The 21,552-nt window shown below is 38.6% G+C and overlaps 1 protein-coding gene across 3 annotated transcripts; it reads left to right on the top strand.

The window, feature by feature from the left end:
• The first annotated feature begins 4,380 nt into the window (after nt 1-4,380).
• LOC143864400 (uncharacterized) lies at nt 4,381-20,411 on the top strand. 3 transcript variants are annotated; one of them, XR_013241152.1, is made up of 7 exons: nt 4,381-4,620; nt 7,845-8,004; nt 14,016-14,577; nt 14,689-14,891; nt 18,633-18,761; nt 19,019-19,094; nt 20,325-20,411. XR_013241152.1 is itself a non-coding variant. In XM_077375334.1 (5 exons), exons 1-5 carry the CDS (start codon nt 4,551-4,553, stop codon nt 18,745-18,747), a joined length of 1,110 nt encoding a protein of 369 aa, XP_077231449.1. In that variant the 5' UTR covers nt 4,381-4,550; the 3' UTR covers nt 18,748-18,979. The 3 variants fall into 3 exon arrangements, 1 of the variants encoding a protein (XP_077231449.1); XR_013241151.1 differs by lacking the exon at nt 20,325-20,411 and adding an exon at nt 20,014-20,300 and having other exon boundaries at nt 19,019-19,122; XM_077375334.1 differs by lacking the exons at nt 19,019-19,094; nt 20,325-20,411 and having other exon boundaries at nt 18,633-18,979.
• Nucleotides 20,412-21,552: the final 1,141 nt, after the last annotated feature.

Here is a 21,552-nt window from a genome sequence, read left to right as displayed (position 1 = left end):
AAAATATAAATAAGGAAACCTACTGTAATATGGTAATAACTTAATTAAAGAAAATACAATCATAACAAAATGCTTGGACGAAATGAAGAAATCGTTGAAAGAGAGAGAAGTGTTTGACAGCTTCCATTTGTTTGATTATATATTGACAGGTTTATGGGGATTGAATCTTAAATCCCTGCCTTGTTTTTGTATTTTATTTTTTTATACGTAACTATTGAGACCCAGGTAGAACTCACCCCTAAAAGCAAGCTGTTAAGGGGAGTGAGCCCAAGTCCTCATAAGCCCATCTACAACCATTCACTTTTCTAATGTAGGATCTTTGCTTTTGCTTGGAACCGCCAACAATCTCCCTTCCATGCGGAAGCAACGTCGGAACTATGAGATCTTCCGCGAGTGATTTTTTTTAATCCTCGGAGGCATATCAGGGTTGCCGAGATCTTCCCCGAGGGATTTTTTCCATCCTTGGAGGCACATCTGGGTTACCACGTCCCGGCTTCGATACCAGTTGGTGGGTCAGCTGCACCAATGGTAAGCTGTCATGGACATGGGTGCCGTCCATTCATGTGGAAATAGCAGCTGGATATAGAGCAAGTTTTTTATAATTGCCTTCCAAAATGACTCCTTGCCACTTCCTCCACAGGGCAGCTCCTTCGTCTTTTTCCTTTTTGCGCAGAATTTTCCTTACAAGGCAGCCCACTCTTCTCTCTATCTCCTTCCCTTTAATTTTCTTTCCTATTTCTCTTCCTTCAGATTGTTTTCCGATTTCTCTTCCTTCCAAACGTCACATTCCATACCTATTCGAATTCCCCCAGCGAGCAGAATGCTTGGATTGTGAATCAGAACAATCGAAACAGACATCACATATTCACATTCCATTCCTATTCGAAATTCCCCTGCAAACAGTATTTCAATTCCCATCCAAATGTATGTGATTAGGTGAGCTTTAGGATTCATCAGAGGAATTACTCAAGATTTGACAATTCCTTAACATTTGTCCAAGTGGAAGATAAAGGATCAGAAGAAGGTAATTGTCCAAGAGAGAAATCAGCTGGCGATTCCTCCATCTTGAATTTTTCTATGCAGAGCGAAAGAGCGTGGTAATCCATATTGTATGTTTCATTGGAAAATTTTATTTCCATTCCCATTCCCATTCCCAGGATTTCTCTCTGTCCGTTTTGTTTGCCTTTCATTTAATTGAGGAAACAGACAACCAAAAAGATGGTGCAAATGCAATCATTTGTAATAGGGTGCTGTAAAAGGTCATGTTACACCTGTTTTGAGAATATTTTTAGAATTTTACAAGGGATTTGCTAGCGTCCATCGCAGAGGCATTCCGCAGATGGGCTTTTGCATGTGAGAGCAGCCACACAGGCTCACTTTTCAGCAGCTTTTGTCTTCATTCACGAGGTGGCTGCTCTCACATGCAACAGCCCATCCGCGAAATGCCTTCTGGGATGGACGCTAGCAAATCCCATTTTACATATTCTCAAAACAGGTAAAATTACCTTAAATAGCAACCTTAACTTAATAATTCATTTTCTTTCCACCCTCTTTCCAAGCACTGTTGCACCTCCTTTTGCTCGTGTTTTTCCTGATAATGACTCCAATTTCCTAAACGGTCTGCGTAAAATTTTACCTTATCAGGGTAACAAAAAAAGTGGGGTAAACGGTCTGCGTAAAATTTTACCCATGGTACATGATCATCTGAACAGACAATTCACTTGGATCAGGAAAAGCAGATAAATTAAATGAGGAGGTTGCCATTTATTTTAATTATTGCACAAATGCAGCATATCTTTTATTTTTATAGTAGAGAGCAGGAATGAGAGAGATCCGTCCACCGATAAGAGCACGGCAGGGTTGGCGTGGCCGATGGCGAGAGTGACAAAGAGTGATAACGCATGGGCTATAGCCAGTGCCACCAGGCTGGCAGAGTGTCATGGTACATCTTACCGAGAGCCAGGACGGAGGCAAAGACGAAGATGAGTGTGGAGATGAACTCGGAGAGGGCTGCTCTCATCGACTCTGGGTGTACGACCTCCTCCCTCCTCCCCAAGGCGTATCTACGCATTGGCACATATGCTCTACCTGTTTGTTAATTGATGATTAATTAATTCTACAAGTGTAATAGTCCCACATCGGAAGCGGAGAGCGAAAGTTCTTGGGTTATAAGTTGTAGAACCCCATTCCCTGTGTAGATGCGTTTTAAAACCGGGGAGAGCTGCGGTTTAGAACCGGACAATATCTACACGGTCGCGTCGGGGCCTTACAAATATGGTATAGAGCCGTACCTCCTCTAGTACGATGTGCCAACGAGGACGTTGGGACCCTTAAGGCCAGTGGATTGTAATAGTCCCACATCGGAAGCGGAGAGCGAAAGTTCCTGGGCTATAAGTTGTAGATCCCCATTCCCTGTGTAGACGCATTTTAAAACTGGGGAGGGCTGCGGCCTTGAACCGGACAATATCTACACGGTCGCGTCGGGGCGTTACAACAAGGATGAGTTTCTGATTTCTTCTTCTTTTTCTGGTTTATGGCTTCTTTTGCATGCAAGGATGAAGGAAAGGGAAGATGCATGGATCAGGCTTTTTTTCTTAGAGAGAGAGAGAGAGAGAGAGAGAGGAGGTGGTGGTGTCAAATTGAGAAGGTGTTAGGGAGGTGTTGACAGGTGGGAGATGACAGAGTGGCACGTATGGAAATGTGTTGAGAGGCGATTCGGACAATAGTCTGCCCGTTCTGTAATCTTAACTTGGAAATATGGAATGCAAACATATATGGAGGAGTTGGAGGAAGCGAGGTGTGTGCTAAAGTGCGCACATGATGAATACTGTTATTATGTATATCCTATTAAAAGTAACCATGTTTGTCGTCTTTACTATAAGTAGACAAAATGCTGATGGGAAGTGACTACTCTGTTCTTCCATGGGCCAGCCCCCAGTGACTACTTGTTGTATTTATGTTATGACTACGATTTTACAGTAAAAGGGGTAGTCCGGGGAAGAAAAAGGGGCGAATATATCATTCCCATGCATGGATCTACACAAATGATGGGCCCAAAAGGACTACTACATTTGTGGTAAGGTTGCAACTTGACCCGAACCTGAAATAACGTAGGGTAGGTTTAGAAATCACGGGTCTTGGGGTGGGTTTCATGCTTTTTTTTAAAAAAAAAATGCCCCAAACCCGAAACCCGGCCCGAAACCCGACCCAACTCTTATAAGTGTGCTATATGATTTTCTTAAATAACATTGCAAATTATTTCAAATATATTGGTATAATTGTTTTCATTGAATGATAAGGTTTGATGTGAAAAAATAGTTTCTTTCTTAAATTTATGCACTTACAACTTAAATTTAGGGATTTTTGCCATGAAGATCTGAAATTAATTACTATATTAAGCTAAACTTTAAAAACCAGACCTGACCCAAATTGAGAAACTATCTTGGGTAGGGTTGGGTTTATGAATAATTGGTTTTCCCATAAAGACTCGACCGACCCAAGATAATTTCTTGCGTGGGGTAGGGTTATTAAAACCTGACCCAAGTTGCAACCCTAATTTGTGGATAGAAGGGAACAAGATCACGTCCAGTGGTGGAACCGGATTTATACATTAGGGGGCAGGGTATACATAAGGCTGGGCCAATTGAGTTAGGCCTATTAAGGAGTTTGGCCCAACTCACACGGGCAGCTGCCTCCCTTATGCTGCATATATGTAGCTGTGCCCCTGATCACGTCTAACATGGTTTTTGCTTCCTCCACTGATTTTTGTGGTTTTTTATGACTAGCATTCTTGGCCCATGTGGTGTAAAAATAATAGGCGCCCCTCCATCAAAACATGAGGTGCAAAATGCCGGGCCCTCTATGCATGAGGTTGGGTGCAGATCGTGAGACCCACCTCATCGAAACATGAGGTAAAATGGTGGGCCCCACTCGATGCATGGGTTTGAGTGAAGTCAGTGGGACCTATCTATCAAAAAAAGCTATAAATAGTGAGCCCTGCTCCATGCATGGTTTGGGTAGAGATGGTGGGCCCACTCATGAGTGGAAAATGGTGGGCCCACTCTATGCATGGGTTTGTATAAAGATGATGGGCTCTACATATCAAAACATAAGGGGAAGTGATAAATTTGCTTATTCTTCTTTTTCGGGGCCAGCCCTCTCTACTGCATTCACTTGACATCTTAAAGCGATTAGTTGTGAAGAAACTAAAGAAAATAAACAGAAAATAGAAATAATGGGTTGCGTTTAGTTGGATATAATAAAATAAACAAAGAGTTTACTAAGTTTACCCTAGTGTAGTCATCATATGGAACCTACATGTGGCCCGATGAAGTAAGGGGGGCGAGAATTTATGATTCCAAATACTCAAAACTCGAAAAACCCCGTAGTTGGACAGGGGGCTCACAAACTTAAGACATGGAACGTACTTGCGTTTCTCTTGCACTTGAGTTTTTAAACCCTAGTTTGGAGGGAGAGTGACAGTAAGTAAAGGTATGTTTGAATGAGCGATTGAGTTAGTTTTCCATTCCTCCTCCATTGGGTTTCTCGTTATGCAGGCTCTGAGAGTAGTCGTCTCCACCTGCAAACGCCCTGCTGCTCGATTCCTGCCTTTTAAAAGAGGTCAGTTTTTTTTTTTTTTGGCTTCAGAAAAGACCTTCATTTTTCTTTCCAATGCTTACTGGGTTTTCCTTATTTTTCTTGTTTCATTCACACATAAACTTCCATACAAACCTAAGAAATTGTATGCAATGGAAATGGAGAATTATGATCTGATATGACACGATTAAATGCACTGCAATGAGCAAGAAGAGCTTCTTTTTTTGGTTTACAATTCATTTTGGAAAATGGTCACGATTTGAATTGAAGGAGATGATTAAAGGGTTCGGGACTGAGATTAAAGGGGTGGAGGATAGGCTATTTAGGGGTTAGTCGGCTGGTTAGTGATTCCATTGGCGGGTTGCAGCGGCGACCCGAGGGGGGGTTCGGTTGGGCAATTCTCAGGCTGAAAATTCTAGGTGAAAGGTGGTCGGCTGTTGGGTTTATGGGTTAGGTTTTGCACCAATGGGGACTATTGGGTTGATGGGTTTTGGGTTTTGCAACAGCAGGGACTGGTTGATGGGTGGCTTGACTGAGTTTTTGGTGGTGATGATGGAGAATCGGTTTCTTTTAGGCACTCCTGGCCTAGGGCTTACGGATGGAGCGGACCTCAATCATGTTGGCGATTGCCTTTGGAGACTTGGATCTGGTTGCTGTTGAAGAAGGCTCTTAGAACCTGGCTCTGATACCAATATTGTGCTGGGCAGGGGAAGAGAAAGAGAAGAAGAGGTGAGAAAGAAGAAGAAGATTAAGGGAACAAAGGGAGGAGAAGGGAAAGGGAATAAGAGAAAGAAGAAAAAGTAGGAAGAAAGAAATTAGAGGGGAGAAAAATCAATAATTCAATCGTATTCCAAAAACTAACGCAAAGTTCCATGCATCATGATATATGTAGGCAATTGAAATAATCATGGAAATGAAATTTCTAAAACTAAATAACCTGGAAATAAAATTCCTAAAAGTCCTATTGGGCAACTATGCCACTTATTGGCCCCTCGGGTGTCTAGATCCTCATCAAAACCTATTTAGAATTTCGTGCATAAATTGTATAATTGACAGAGAAGTGGCATTCCAGATGCGCTTAAAGTTAATCTTACCTTGTGGATTGATAGGAAATGAAATGGAGTTGCAGTTAAAGTCTTCTTTGTGGTGTCTATTATCTAATTGGCCTAGATGCTCTGTATAGTTTGCAATGACAGAAATCGAAGGGAGCAGTCATTTTCACCTCAGGCAGGATGCAACCACGTGAGACCTAGACAATGCCTTTGTGGCCAGGCTCACCGAGGTCCATACTAGCCTGAGTAGCTTAAGTCTAGGCCAGTAGTCCAGGCAATTTCCCTTGACGGCCACCGGCTCCCAATTCTCCTGTGATAGCATGGGAACTTCATCACATAAATGTTTGTATTTTGTACTTCAAGTTGACAAATTTGTTTAATCGGTGGTTTTTGTCTTTTTGAATGGTAATTGCATCGAATAAAAAGGCAAAGTGAAATGGCTAAGGAGACTGAGACGTTCCCTGAACAAAAGGTAAAACAATGAAAGCCAAGCACAAGAGAAAAGACTAGAAAGAGAACCAAAAAATCCTTAGGGAGGAAGAAATTCAAAAATTTAAACCATATCACTAAACATTTTTGAATGAGCAATCCTATTAGCTTCACATTGGGGTTGGGGTTGGGGTGAGAACGTTGCTCACATTTCTGGGCTTGGAGTAGGTGTTGTTGCATGAGGGAGATGCCTCATCCATACTGTTGTAATCCAATTATTTTGCCAACTTAATAAAATGATGTTTCCTTTAAAACAAAAAATCCTATTAACTTCACAATTTGCGGATCACCAAATATGTCTAATCTCAATATCATTTTTTTTATGGAAAGATGACATATTTTCATTGATACTATAATAATTACATTAGGGACCAGGAGCAATTTCACGACCCTTGATCCGGAAACCATCTCTCACCCATCGATCAGTGTTGAGGAAGTTTCCCTCAATGATAAGGTACTCAAGCAAGGTCTGGTCGACGAGCAAGATACCATAAAGAAGGGACTCAACTTTCAACTTGTTGGAGTCTTTCGTAACAGGGGTCTCAAGAAGGCCCACCTAATCTCTCTCACAAGGCTCCCTAGAAGAACCTTGATACTAGCAGGACACGGGTTCAGCTTGGTTTCATCTTCACTACCATAATTGTAGACACTTTGTTTCTTCTCATGTCAACATGTCATATACTATTTGCTCTTTTTTGTTTATCTACGCTTCTTGCCTACTCTCTGTTTATTGTTGCTGTTGTTGTTACTATTATTTTGCATATTTTTATTATTATTCTTCTTGTTTTTATTTTTTATTATTTCATACAAAGTAGGACTAAACTTGGATTGTACTTTGATTCAACATAAAACAGACTAGGTTATTTACACTTACATAGAATCCGCATTTATGTTGTTCCCAACCAACAGTTCTATTCTATTTCCAAATTGCATTCACATCTAATTGACAACACTCTTTAATAGAGTGATTTTTCTCATTAGGCCTTCCTTACACATAAAAATGCATGCAAGTTAGGTTTCACTATTACTATGTGTAGATCTCTTGCATGGATATATGGGTGCCAGTTTTGAAATCCTCCACAAATATTCAATGTCGAACTTGTGTAACCCCACCCCAAAAAATAGGATTCATGTTGGCACCATATTTCACTGATTTTTGAAATTTAATGTTCTATATAATAATAGGTTTATAAAGGGTTCATATAATGGGAACTTTACTAGGTTACATGAATGCAATGTTTTGCTTCCATAGGTAGAGGTCAAAATTTATTCTAAATATAACTTTATTTTTTTTGATTGGTTCTAAATATAAATTTATGTTGCTGGAATTCTAAAAAAAGCATTGAAAAGATAAATCTAGTCACACCCAAATCCATGGAGTGTTAGAATCCAGTATGTGTCCGACAAGTCACTTCACCCATCTAGAAGAATCCATGCAACATAGGCCTTAATGATGGATCGACGACTTTAGAAGCAAAATATAAAAACCCATGTTAGCATTTACTATGGAAGTATGCGATTATGTTGACTTTATATGCCGATTGCTTTTTAAATATTAAAGAAAGAGTTGAGGTGTATCACAAGATTGGTGCTTAGTGTTCTTATTTTATGTAGTTATATTCTTGTTAGGAATTTTATAATTTCTGATTTCTAGATTGATCACAAACAACTTTATCTGATCTTTGGTACTTACGGGCCTTTGGACAGTATTTAAAGAGATACCCTATGCAGTACGTGGATCAAATATTCAGTGGCGTGGAAGGTCATTCGCAGCCTCAGTTCCTTCTGACTCATCTAAACCCCAAAGAGGCCAAAAAAGAATATCAAGACAAGAAAGACGTGCTATAGTGGAATCCTTTGTTCACAAGTATGACTCTTTCCTAGTTTCTTGAAGTAGCTATTGAATTCGTATTTTGTGAATTATTTCTTGGTGAAGAAAAGTTTAATGAAAATGACAATTTGCTCTAGTAACGTAAGGAGGCTGGTCCCAGGCTGCCTAGGCACCTAGATAGGTGCCCAACTAACAAGATAGGAAAAGATCAGGTTATATATTTTATGTTTCATTGAATATAATTATATGGAAAATGATATTTCTGCCCCAAAAATTCACCATTCCACCCCCTTCAAGGCCAATTATCCCCACCGGTATGCTGGGTATATTTCCTTAGTAAACATCCCCTCTCTCTCTCTCTCTCTCTTTGACATTCCCATATTTTTTATTTTCCCTGAAACCCATTCAAGGAACACCTGATGATCAACACTAACGGTAGTGCAGTAAACCATTCCCATGAAACATGGCCGGCTGAAGAAACCATTCGCTTCCAGGCCAGAAATCGTTACTGATGTCTCCTTTTTTCCTTATTACCATTGTTACAAGTAGTGAAGATGATTGTGGTGTAGGCTCATGTTTTTTTCATCTCTTCATACTTCTTTCCCTAAACTTTGGGTTATACATGCTATAAATTATAGCTCTAGTCGATTCCTCTTTTCTATATGCTATGCACCTATCATAGCTGTCAGACTCGTACTAGTCGTACGAGTCAACTCTCGAGTCGAGTCGAGTTGTTGGGCTTTCGAGGCGAGTCGCCTCTGTTGAAGACTCTTACGAGTCGAGTAAAAAATATAAGACTCTTACGAGTCAAGTCGAGTCGCTGGGCCTGGGCTTTCTTGTTTCGATGGATGAAAACTTGGAAGTTGGAATTTAGAACTTAATTATTATTTTTTAGTGGTAGGCAATTGCATTAAATGCGAAAAAGACCGAGGAGGTCTATACAAATAAAGTGACAGAAAAAGAAAAAGAAAGACAAGAACAAGCCCCAATGCAAGCGTCAAGGAGGTAGGAAGTCAACTTGTTCAACTCTCTCTCTCTAGAGACACCATCTCTAGCTAAACTGTCCGCCACACCCTTAGTTGATCGCCTAACATGATGGAAAGAAATAGATGCATCCCCCACTCTGTCTTGTATCTCATCGAAGAAAGAGGCAAAACTCCAAGGGAAGGAATGAGAGCCACTAACCCACCTTATCACATTGAGCAAGTCTCCTCCTACCACTACCTTATTCAAATCTTCATTCTCAAGATACCTTATTCCTTGGTAGATGGCACACACTTCAGCTTCATTAGCGCCAACGACTCCAATGGGATCCGCAAAAGCCCATTTCATAGCTCCAAATTCATCCCTCAAGACTCCCCCAATTCCCGTAGGACCAGGATTCTCCATGCTAGACCCTTTAAAGTTTAGCTTCAAAAAACCATGTGTGGGAGGCTCCCGGTCTTACAATCTTGAGTTCTTGGGCTGAACCACCACAAATTTCCTTCCAAACATACCATCAATTATGGACGGATACAAATCTAAAGCAATGAAGGGTTTTCACCCATGATTCATTTCCGATCAGAACTTAATTATTTTTGTACATGCAAGTTACAAGCATATAGTTATTTATATTTTTAGCTTAGCATTTTATCTATGTGCTATTAGGTTATATTTTTTACATGCTTCATCTTTTGATGAATAATTTTTTTTTTCAACTAAATTTTTGTTGTAAAAAACTCTTACGGGTCACAAGTCGAGTCGAGTCACCAGTTATAAAATTAAGAAATCGAGTCACGAGTCGAGTCGAGTCACGAGTCGAGTCACGGGTTGAAAACTATGACACCTATTATTAGCATAAGTGGTAAATTCATCAACATTATTAGCATTCTTGGTTGGTTGGTAAACTCGCTTTGTGAGTCCTGTTTGTTGGTGCTTCTACATGAGCGTGTAGTTGCCTTTCGTAGTTTTACGCATTCGTTGTGGTTTGCGCTGCAATCGAACTTGTCATTGTCTACGGCTATATGCTCAGTCGTTGGCGTTGCTTTCGGGCTTGTCTCTTCAGGCGACGAGATGTCCACCGTCGTTGGTTGGTTCTCTCCAGACGAGGTGCTGTCCGCCATTGTTGGTTGGTTATCTCTACAGGCGGCATGCTTTTTGCCGTCGCTGGTTGGTTGTTTCTCCAAGTGACGTGATTTCCTCCGCCGTTGGTTGGTTGTCTCCCCAGGTGACGTGCTGTCTGTCACCGTTGGTTGGTTGTCTCCCCAGGTGACGTGCTGTCTGTCACCATTGGTTGGTTATCTCCCCAAGCGACGTGTTGTCCGCTGTTGTTAGTTGGTTGTCTCCCCAAGCGATGTGTTGCCAGCCGTTGTTGGTTGGTTCCTCTCACCATTCTGGTGATTGGGCTTCTTCTTCTATTGGCGAAGTGCTGGTGCTTCATCATCGCTCGTGTGGGTGCCTTTGGTGTGCTTATTTTGTTCGTTGGATCGTTGTTGTATCTTTGTCTAGGCGCCTCCATTCGATCGTTACTAGTGAGCAGGTTTGTTAGCCATTGCTATGATTTAGGGGGAGGCTCTGTGGTGATCGCTCTAGTGATAGTGTTGATTCTGGGGGAGACCGTTGTTCCTCTGGCCGTTGATCACGCCGTTGTACTCACTTTGGTTGTTGCCCTTCTTGTTATGTTTTCACTGAGGATTCACCAAACCTGCTTGAGGGGGAGTGTTGGACCAAGCTGGCGTGTGTATGGGATTATTGTTTTTTTGTTGTTGTATGGGTTTTTTCTTAAAAGATAAAATTAAGAAAGTTGTTGTATGGGGGTATTGTAGTTGTTTGTTGTTTGTTGTTGAAGGGTATTGTAGTTTTCTTTGTAACAAGCTGGAGTACTATAGTATATGGCTATATGCACTCCAGCTTGAGGGGGAGTGTTGAAGAGTGTTGAAGGGTATTTAGGTCATTATGTGTATGTTGAGGGGTATTGTAGTCTTTGTACCATGTAGCCTTAAGTTGGGCCTATATACCCATCATATTACATGAGAGAGCTCATGAGTGGAGACTCACTATCTTCCCCCTCACCTTTCTTCTCATTCGCTTACCTTATCCATTCTAACAATTAATAATACTTTCAACCTAACTTAAATGCATTTTAACTTTATCCATGCATTCAAGTAACCTTCTTTTACTTCCACAACATTAGACAAATTATCTTCATCTTGTAGCTGTCGTGATGGGGACCACATAAGTGAAGAGAAGAGAACCCGAGATTAGTGTCAACATGTGATCAAGTTGGGTCCACATGGAGCATCCACCCTCCACTAGGCCTTGAATTGAAGCCGTAGAGAGAAGAGGGACAAATTTATCCTTTTGACTAGTTTGACTTTGGTCGAACAGTCGAAAGGGACAATTTCTCTTTTCTTTGGTTTTTTAAACTCCTAGGGTCCAAATGAGTTGATTGCGTGAGTTGGTTTACTGTTTTTTTGGTAAAAAGTCTCTTAACTTTAGGACCATCTCGGTTCTCTTTCTATCAATATATCATATTACCATTTCAAAAAAAAGAGTCTCTTAACTCTATTTTTTAGAATAATAGTTAATGTTAAGTTCGTTTCTATTTGGGTTAGTCTTGTTTTAGTTAATTGAGTTGATTAGATAGTATCCTAATTCAAATACTCTTGTTAGGACTCCTAAGTTAGAAGCTTATGGGTAAGTTTAGCAACTCAAGATTGTGCAAGAGTTGTAGGTTTCCAATTTGAGGAAGGGACTCCCTACGCAAGTTGAGAGAAAGTCTATATATTGTAGGCATACAACTATTATTTTTACATGTTGATTAGGAATAAAATTGATTCATGCGCAACCTTGAATGTGATATCCTCAATGGCTCAGTGAGATGCCTTGATAACCCTAGTGATTTGATGCCCCAGGTAGACCTTGGTGTGATGCCTTGGTGATTCTATTCTTCTTCTCTTTCTCTGTCAAAGATAGTTATACATCTCTTTAAATTCCGTTGATCTTGTTACCAATCCTCACATTATTTTCTAGGATTCTACTATAATTCCTTACTTGATTGGGATTGTTTGAGTGTCTAATCTTGACTCCAATCCTATTATTAGATAAGATCTAGGGTGGATTACTTTTCTCATTGTATATCATCCAATTTCGAGCGTTAGGATTACTGTTTTGGGAGTTACTAACAGATCTGGACCTTTGACCTTGTCGGAAAATCCTGGCTCGTTCAAACCTGTCTTAAGATTCTTAATCATCCCATAACATTCCTAGATCAAGTCTGGTTTCAAACCTCTCTTCAAAGTATTGTGGATTCTATCTAGTTCACTTTTCTTGTATTTTCTCCTCTATTTCAGTCACTTTAGTTTTCAAAAATTCCCTTCCATAGATCCATGCTATGTCAGTAGGTATAAGAGCTTTGGTTGAGATGTCTTGATATGGAAGTAGAGTTTCCATGAAAGGGCTGATGTAAACACAGAAATATTATTGATGAAGATGGCTAATCAATTTGATCGTTCGGAAGAACAAATTAAGTACTTGGAGGAAGCGGGTGCGGACCAAAGGCATGGATATTTGAATAGGGAGATTCATTCCACGAGGGTCGGGGTAGAACTAGATTCTTATCACATGTGAGGAAGAATGGCTAACTGTGCCTCATCTCTCAATGCAACCAATGGTTAATCTCATTTGGTGGGGTTACTTCAACACAGGACAAGAGATCTATGGGTTATTCAAAACCTACCTATCTAATCGTGCAAGTCTCAATTATGTCAAAGTCCGTGCTAGTTGCTCGGATTGGAATGGAGCATATGTGGCTGAAGTCTTTTCAAACTTTCTCAATCTCTGAGTGTCAAATCTTGATTCCAATCCTTAGGTTAGATCCAAAGTGGATTTTTGTTCCCTTTGTCTATCATCTCAATTTCGATGGTTAATATTACTATTTTTGGAGTTACTAACAGATCTGAACCTTTGATCTTGTTGGGAAATCTTGGGTAGTTCAAACCTGTCCTAAAGATTGCTAATAATCCCATATGTCTTAGATAAAAGTCTGATTTCTAACGTCTCTTCAAAGTATTGTGGATTCCATCTAGTTCATTTTTATACTCGTCTTTTCTCCACTAATTCAGTCCCTATGATTTTTGAAAATTCCGTTTCATAGATCCATCCTTAGTCATGTGGACTCAAGTTATAATCACTAGCATGTAAAGGACATTATATCTAGTTAGTCAATCTTTCTTTGTTTTTTCTTTCAAAATAGGGCCGTATTTCTTTTTGCTATTTCCATTATTTTATGCAAATTTCTCTTTTACAAATTGCTTAAAAAAAAAAAAAAAAAAAAAATTCTCTTTCGCAAATTCGATCAACTAAAATTGAAGCCCACCACCGACCTCTCCTCAGATTCAGCTCTTTCAAAACACTAGCCGTGGGCATTGTAGTGTTGATACAAAAAGCAATTTTCTGTCGAACTTTGGATTGAATAACTAATAACTTTGTAGAGCCTTATTTTATGCCTTCAACCTTTTGGCATTAGAAGTACTAGTAAATTTTAGAATGAAAGCAAGTTTATGAGTTTGCCTATGCTTATAAAGACATTGTGTGAGATAAACACTTAACGAAGCATGTCACAGCTTGGTAGAGAAGTTCACAATTCTTTCTAATGGTTCTCATTATGTCGAAAACACAAGGACACCCATAAATACATTTTGTGACTTTTTTTCCTTCTCAAGGGTTTTTGCTGTTGTACATTTTGCTAACTATTCTTTAGACCAATCATGGTTTGTGTCACATGTATGGTAGAAGGTAGGAATCGTGGGACTATGATACATCTAGGCTGCATGAGATCATTATCTGAGCAGAAATTTATTAAAGAGAAGGATAAAGTTAAAATAAGAGCAAACCTTTTTGAGAGGGGAAAACATTGAAATGAGGTAGAGAGAATGGGAAAATTTAAAAGTTGAAATGTAAATGTCCAAATTGCTTGAATTGGTCATTGTAATAGATCATTTGGGCTTTTGTGGTAAGTGTAAATGTAAAATTTCTATTGTGATAAACGTGTTATGGTCTCCTTGCAGGTACAGGGCTTCAAATGAAGGAAAGTTTCCTACTCCTTCCCTTGCTCGGAAACAGGTTGGTGGTTCTTATTATGTCATTAGACAGATCATTCAGGAAATGGAATATGCATGTAGAATGTCCCCTATAAGCAACATGGATGAACTTAAAATGGAAAAGGCAGAGAAAGTCACTATTCCGCATTTGGATGTGAAAGAAGAGTCCCAAATTTCAACTAAAGTTGAAGAAAGCTCTGTGAGAAAAACCAGGAAGCATTTTGCAAAAAAAGTGCAGCCTACACAGATTGAAACGGCCTTGGTTGAAGAGGGTGTAAGCCACGTTACATCAATAAGAAGCCCTTCTACCAAGCTGAACATGGAAAATGTGGAAACATCCAGCATCAAAGGCCAGCCATCATATGATTCTCGGTTGGAAATGGAAGTGGACAGGCTTTCTAATGAGAGACTAGAGGACATTAGCGAGGATTCTAGCAGTCATGAGGAGTCTAATGTTTCCATCACAAGTGAGAGTACTACGGAGATGACTGCTGCTTCTTCAAAACCCTCCAATATGCAAGATTTTTCTGTTAGTATTTGTACTCTGATATAATATTCACTACCAACACCAGCACTTATAATGAATCTTTTGTTTTCAAGGCTTCTGCTCATATCTGTTGTTCTGATCATGCATATGCAGGCTGGTCATTCTATTATGGGTGAATCATTTGGGCATCAGAAAAAATTGGAAAGTGGGGCCGAATCTTTACGGCCACTCCCTAAAGAAGTTACAAGTAGAAAAAGTGAAATTGCTTCTAAGGGATTACAGGATTCAGATGGTCTTAAAAGAGATTCTGTGATGAAAGGTGATAAAAAAGGTCCTGAATCAAAGACTTTTCAACGGTATGCATATAATCCCTCTCTAGCATTGTCGTAGTAGCTTCTGCTGTTCAAAAGTCTCATAAATTGTCCATGTTATGGAGTTCAATTGATTTTGACCACCATTCAATGACAAAAAAGCTAACATTGACATGACACTTGGTGGCGTCTGACAAAGACAAGTACTGAAAGTTTATCTCTGTTTTATAAAAATATTTAGATGCTGTTAACTTACCAACTTCTCCAAAAGCTTAAGCTGTTGGAGAAAGGCAGTATTTATCTTTTATACTTTAACACTCCCCCGTACGTGTGGCCCACCTGGCAAACGCGTGGCACATGTGGTCCCACTTTGGGCCGGCCATCGCATGTGGATTTTTGCTATCCGGGAGGATTGAACTCGAAACCTTTGGCTCTGATGCCATGTTAACTTACCAACTTCTCCAAAAGCTTAAGCTGTTGGAGAAAGGCGTTATTTATCTTTTATACTTTAACAGAGACATATATCTGTACAGATATAAAATTAACTATTTATAGTGTATAAATAATACCTAAAATCAAAGAGATAAATTAAGATTTTTCCTTCATATACATTTTAGCACGTCTGATGTTTGCTCAACTCTGATGGAGTAATAGTGTTTAAATAATATTGTCTTTCTATTACTTGCTTAGTGATATCCATAAAAGTAGAAAAGTCGATTCTGTGAATTGCTAATGTATAACTGTTGCCCTATACTCTAATACCATCTGGGATTTGGATAAAACAAACTTATTGCATTATGGGTTCATCAGCCTACACGGGCTGATTATTCTCTTGAGTTGCACTAATGAAAATGACATTGTTAACCTTGTACATACACAGCAGATTGAAAAATGCAGAATTAAATAATACAAAATATAAAATGTATATCTCTAGCAAAGTAGTAATGGCAACTATTGGAGATAATCGAAAAGGCTTCCTATAATATTTTCTATATTCTAGTCATGATGGATGAGTACCTGTGATGTGTCGCTTACTAATTCAAATTAACTGTGGAATTAACTGTGGACTTTGTTGTAAAGTTAAATCAAGGCATTGTCATCTTCAAGGGTCTTCAAAGTCCAGAACAATGAAAAGATTGGCCTCGGCAAGGGATAAGCTAATCTGGAGTTCTTATTTCTGGTTTTTAGTTGTCCTCTGTCCAAATGCACCTATTGTTTTTTCTCAGATCATGAATTCTCTCCGGTTGTTTTTCCACATGGAGAAGCATGAATGTGCACAATGTACTGAATATGGAATCTTAAGTTGTAGCAGGGTCAAATCATATCCGATCATAGCCTATCAGAAATCTTAAGATTCATTTACATTTATATAAAAGATGTAGAAAATTACGAAAAAAATTATAAACGAAACAAGAAAAATAAGATCTACTCCTGTTACCATTAAAAAAACAAGAAAAATAAGAAATTGACTAATAGTCAATTTAATATCCAATTCCATTAATTAATATTGCAACTATAGTAATTGGGTGTCATACAAATACGTAGTACCATAGTCTGAAAAAGAATACAAGTTACAACTCCACCTCAAAAATGTATCCAGGTGATTCAGATTGGCATATACCTCTTCTTCTCATTACCCAAAATTGTTATTGTTCCTTCCTTTGCTGGGTCGATAGCTTCATAAATGTATTCTCATTGCTAGCCTCATCTAAATCAACTAAGCGAAGGAATTTAAGTAAAGGATATGTGCATTTCAAACATTATTTAATCAAGGGCCAAAATGTAGGATATGTTAACACAAAGTCATGGCATGGCCATTGTTTTTCTTTGAAATTGGGCTTCTTTCTCAATCATCTAAGGTAAACATCAACTTAAGGCCCACCGTATCTTCTTACAAACTCTTTAGTATCAAGAAACAAGTATCCAAAACATATCACAGCAGGGCTCTTCAAGCGCTCTTTCTTATAGTTTACACATACATTCAAAACCCAGTTGTTTAATAAATGCAAATAATTTTCAACTTTGAAATTGTTTTGGCATGAACTGGTCATTTTCCATCAAATCTAAATAGGGGTGAGACCAAATTAATTATTTTCTCTGCTTGCCTTCACATATGAAACGACTTTTTAAGTCACAACTTCATCAACATTTTCTTTTCCTACTACACTGGAATTAAAAAGCATAAACAAATTATCTACATTATTAGATATGTTACACTTCTACAAACCTCCAAAAATTTGTTCTTGTTGGATTATTAACCAAAAAAATTGTAATCAGTCTATTAACCTATCAGCCATACCATTTGACATAATTGTGCATGCAATCTTCTTCTACTCACCACCTTCAATCATATTTTCAGTGTATTACTTCTCTTTTCAGGAATGTATTCCTTCTCTTATGATTAGTTAGGATCTGTAGTCCGGCCCAAACAAACAAATGACTTCAATCATAGCATCAAGAAGGGTGTTTTTATAAAATTAAATGAAACTACATTACTGCATTAGCATGAAAAAATATGACAATGTTTTGACAAACTTTGTCCGAATCTTCTTTCTTTCTTATGTGAGTAATGGTTTCTTGTTTAGGATGCCCTTTCAAATTTTGTATCTTATGTTTTCTGTTGGTGGCATGTGCATTCTCTTCATCGAGCTCCTTGTCTCTCTAATAAAAATCCGGTCTCTCAACATCACACATCAACACTTCTTTCTCCCCTTTCTTCGTTTTTTTTTTTTTACTAAAAGAGTCGAGTTTGTCACATCATCTCGTCTTGCCATGCCTTCACTCTGTCAGTGAAAGATGATGTTATATTATTTTTCAAAAAAAAGAACAAAAAAATCTAAAAACCCGCCCCCAATATTATTCCCACAATAGTTACATGGTAACTTTTCTTACTGAGGAAAGCCCTTGTGCAATGCTCCCACATCATGTCCACATCTCTCACCATTTCTCTTCCAGAAAAGAACACAAAAAAAAAAAATCACAAGCAGGAAAAAAGGAGAGAGAGAACAATGCTAAGGTGTTGATTTCTTACAAGTTTTGAAGCTTTGACAACATAGAGAAACCTGATGGAAAAGACAAAATTGGATTATGATAAGCAGTCATACATAAGTTGTGTTTTCTTCCTCGTCGCAAATCGGGTTTTGGAAAAACCCAAAACTTGTTTCACTCATGAAGGTTTTTATCTTCAAATATGATGTTTATTTTTTTTTTCAAACAGGTAAATATTATAAAAAGGAACAGAAACAACACCTAGCCATAGCTAAAAGGAATACATGAGAAAAACCAAAACACAAAACAGTACAATCTAGGCATCTTGTGCCACAACATCAAATTTGAGCAAGAAACGCCAGAGTTGGCTAAGGAGTCAGCTTGATCATTTCCTTCGTGGTGAATATGAGAAAAGAAGCACACAAACTGCACCAATATATCCTTACCCTATCTGAAATAACATCCGAATCTCCAAGGAGGGATGGGTTCCTCTTTTAGGCAGCGAATGGTGCTGACAGAATCACCTTCATTCTTAACTGATTGTACATATCAGCATTGGTGTTTCTTGGGTTGGCTTGTATTTCATGCCACCTAATGTTATCTAACAATGACATGCATGAATGGGAGTATCATTAATTTGGCAGTAGATGTTGATTCATAATAATTCAGGATCTATTGTTTCAAAAATTTGACATAATTGAGTAATGTATTCTATTTCTCCCTATTGTGACCCTGTATATGTTTTTCTAATTATGTGACTTATTCATGAACAAGTTCCACATGATTGTCTTTGTTCAGAGATGCCTCTAAAAAGCCAGAGCAGGAAGAAGAGCCATCAATAAAGGGATCAACACTTTGGGGAAATCTGAAGTCTTTTGCAGATGGCATCGTTCAGTTCTGGAGAAAAATGTAAAATCTTGTACAAGTTAATTGTTTGTATCACAAAAGTTTCCGTTTAGTATAACAAAGTATGAGATGACATTTTAGAACATGAATTTGCCTTTGCTTTTGTCTGGCTTGAGAAATCAGTGATGCAGCAGGTAAGCCCTTGTGCCATTCCTTGCCAGGGAATTCTTCTGTATGAAAAATCAAAAGCCTTCATGACTTAGTTAGCAGTTCATAAATGCTGGGTATAGCTTTTATACATTTAAGTTGAAGTGCGTTCATGTGTGAAATGTGACAGTGTCAAGATTGTGCTCATTGGTGGCATCGACCATGTGTCAACAAGCAGGAATTTGTCTACATAATTGGCACGTCAAGGTAGCATTTCTCTTGAGTTAATAGGAACCTTGTTGGACAAATTAGATGTTGTCCAGTAGGGTCTGATATATGGCTTGATTGAATCCAGAAATTAGAAATGTAAATAAATCAGTACTTAGCTTTTGTAGAAAACGTTTCTGTAAAACAGATCGAGAAGAAGAAGGCTGAGTCGTGCCACTGGTCACTCTCCTTAAGAATCGTATCCGTCCCCTACCGGTGCAAACCGGGATCTGCGAACCGATGCTCCAAGATAAAACAGCCAAAGTTGGCTCCAGTCCACGTGCACTCGCTGACTGGTCCACCTAGAATCACCGTAGAACTGTGCTCAGATCAGAACGGAGGAAAGGAAGAAGACAAGCAGAAACTTTGATGTTTTTTCTGTAAAAAACTATATCCTCCAATGGTGATGTTCTCTTCTTTTTATAGATGAGAATATGACTGTTGGAGGATAATTAATCACCATTAAAAGACAAAAACGTTTCTCTTTTAATCACCATTAAAAGACAAAAAAATGTTTATCTCTTAATCACCATTAAAAGACAAAAAACGTTTCTCTTTTAATCACCATTAAAAGACAAAAACGTTTCTCTCTTAATTACCATTAAAAGACAAAAATGTTTCTCTTTTAATCACCATTAAAAGACAAAAACGTTTCTCTCTTAATTACCATTAAAAGACATAAACGTTTTTCTCTTAATTACCATTAAAAGACAAAAACGGTTTTGGTTTTGAAAACACACCACAAGCACACTCACCAAGGTCTTGGGTTCAAGTCCCCACATATGCAAAAGTCTTTTGCTTTAAAACAAGAGAGGGAAATATAATTTGAATCTTCCCTCCAAATTTTTTTAAACAAAAAGAAAAAGCATCTTTGACTTTTCAAATCTTTTTATTATTTTGTTTAAAAATTCTAACAAACCTACTTGTCTAAAACTTTTGTAGCAATTTGATCATAGAAATTGAATGTGGACTGTTGTTCATTTTGTCGTAAACTCTATTAGGAAGTGCAGTGTTTTGATGGTTGGGATCATCTGATAAAATCCAGAGAAGAGTCTGATTCTCATAACCTCTAGAGAATGAGGCCCAGTGTCGACTCGATTCTCACCCATTTTGGCTAGTATAACTATAGAGAGCCAAAGAAGAGTCCGACTAGCTATTGGAAAACAGATGTAATACTTACTGTTTTATCGTTTTGCTTAAAATGAAAATGACTTCATTTCCCATCTTCAGGAGGAACCCAAAAGATTGGAAGTCGGTTTCTCCCCAAATGCCCAGTTTCTGTGGGAAACGGGTCCCCCAGATTCTGGAAATCTGGCTTTCGGCCTACTACCTGTGCTCTGAATCTTCTAGCTTATTTTGATTGGCTTTTCGTCCTCAGGAAGCAACAATTAAAACATTAGACTTGAAAAATTTTAGTGTGATTGAATGGACAATAAATATTTCACTTTTTACCTACCAAAAATTTTAGAAAAAAAAAAAGGATATCTGTCAAATCCCACTTGGCAATGAAAAAACCTACATAATAAAAGAGAGGAATGCTAAACTCAAGGGCACCCTTGCAAAAATAGATGAAAGTATGCCCCCATTAGCTGCATGACACTATACTCTTTGACTTTGCAGCCGTTATAAAATGCACTTTGATGACGTGTGCCAATGGGGTGCCCTTTCACATATTTTTGCAAGGGTGTCCTTGTCGATCATTCCTCAACAAAACTCTACTCAACACAACAAAGCCTTTGTCCCAATCTAGTTGGGGTCGGCTAAAAGAATCCTTTAGAAAAATTTCATGAAGAAGGTGAAAGGAATCTACCAGGCTCTAATTCTGGCTCTAGTTGGGTTCGTCTACGTGGATCATTTTCTTCCATTCGATCATATCAAGGGTCATGTATTCTGTTATGTTCCTAGCTATCAAGTCTTTCCTCACTGTTTCTACTCAAGTTGTTTTCGGTCTGCCTCTACCACTTTTTACTCTATCAACTTGGCACGAGTCGCCTCTTCTCACTGGAGCATCCAAAGGCCTACGTTGGATATGTCCAAACCATCTTAAGCGGTGCTCTCTCATCTTCTCCTCAATTGGTGTCACCCCTCCTTTCTAAGAATGTCTGCATTTTTTATTTTATCTAACCTTGTGTGGGTGCACATCCATCTAAGCATTCGCATCTTTGCTACACTCATCTTATGCACATGATGTTTCTTGGTGGCCCAACATTATGAGCCTTACAGCATGGCTGGCCTCACAGCATTCGCATTCCTCAACAAAAGATGAACAAAAAAAAAAGCTGATTGAAAACATTTATTTTTTCTTGCAATGTCCAATGTTTGGAATGCGGACAATAAAAAATGTACCACAAGTGAAAATTATTGAGTGGTTCCAATGAGGTCCTTAGTCTTTATATTTATTGGATTGGTACTCAGTAGTATACTGAAAATGTCTTATCCAAGAACAAAGTTTGACACA

The sequence above is a fragment of the Tasmannia lanceolata genome, unplaced genomic scaffold (genome assembly GCF_043159265.1).
Source record: "Tasmannia lanceolata isolate RefF3 unplaced genomic scaffold, GAP_Taslan_0.1 ptg000048l, whole genome shotgun sequence".
In the NCBI taxonomy this organism is placed as follows: Eukaryota; Viridiplantae; Streptophyta; class Magnoliopsida; order Canellales; family Winteraceae; genus Tasmannia; species Tasmannia lanceolata.
This window is presented reverse-complemented; position numbering and strand designations above follow the sequence as displayed.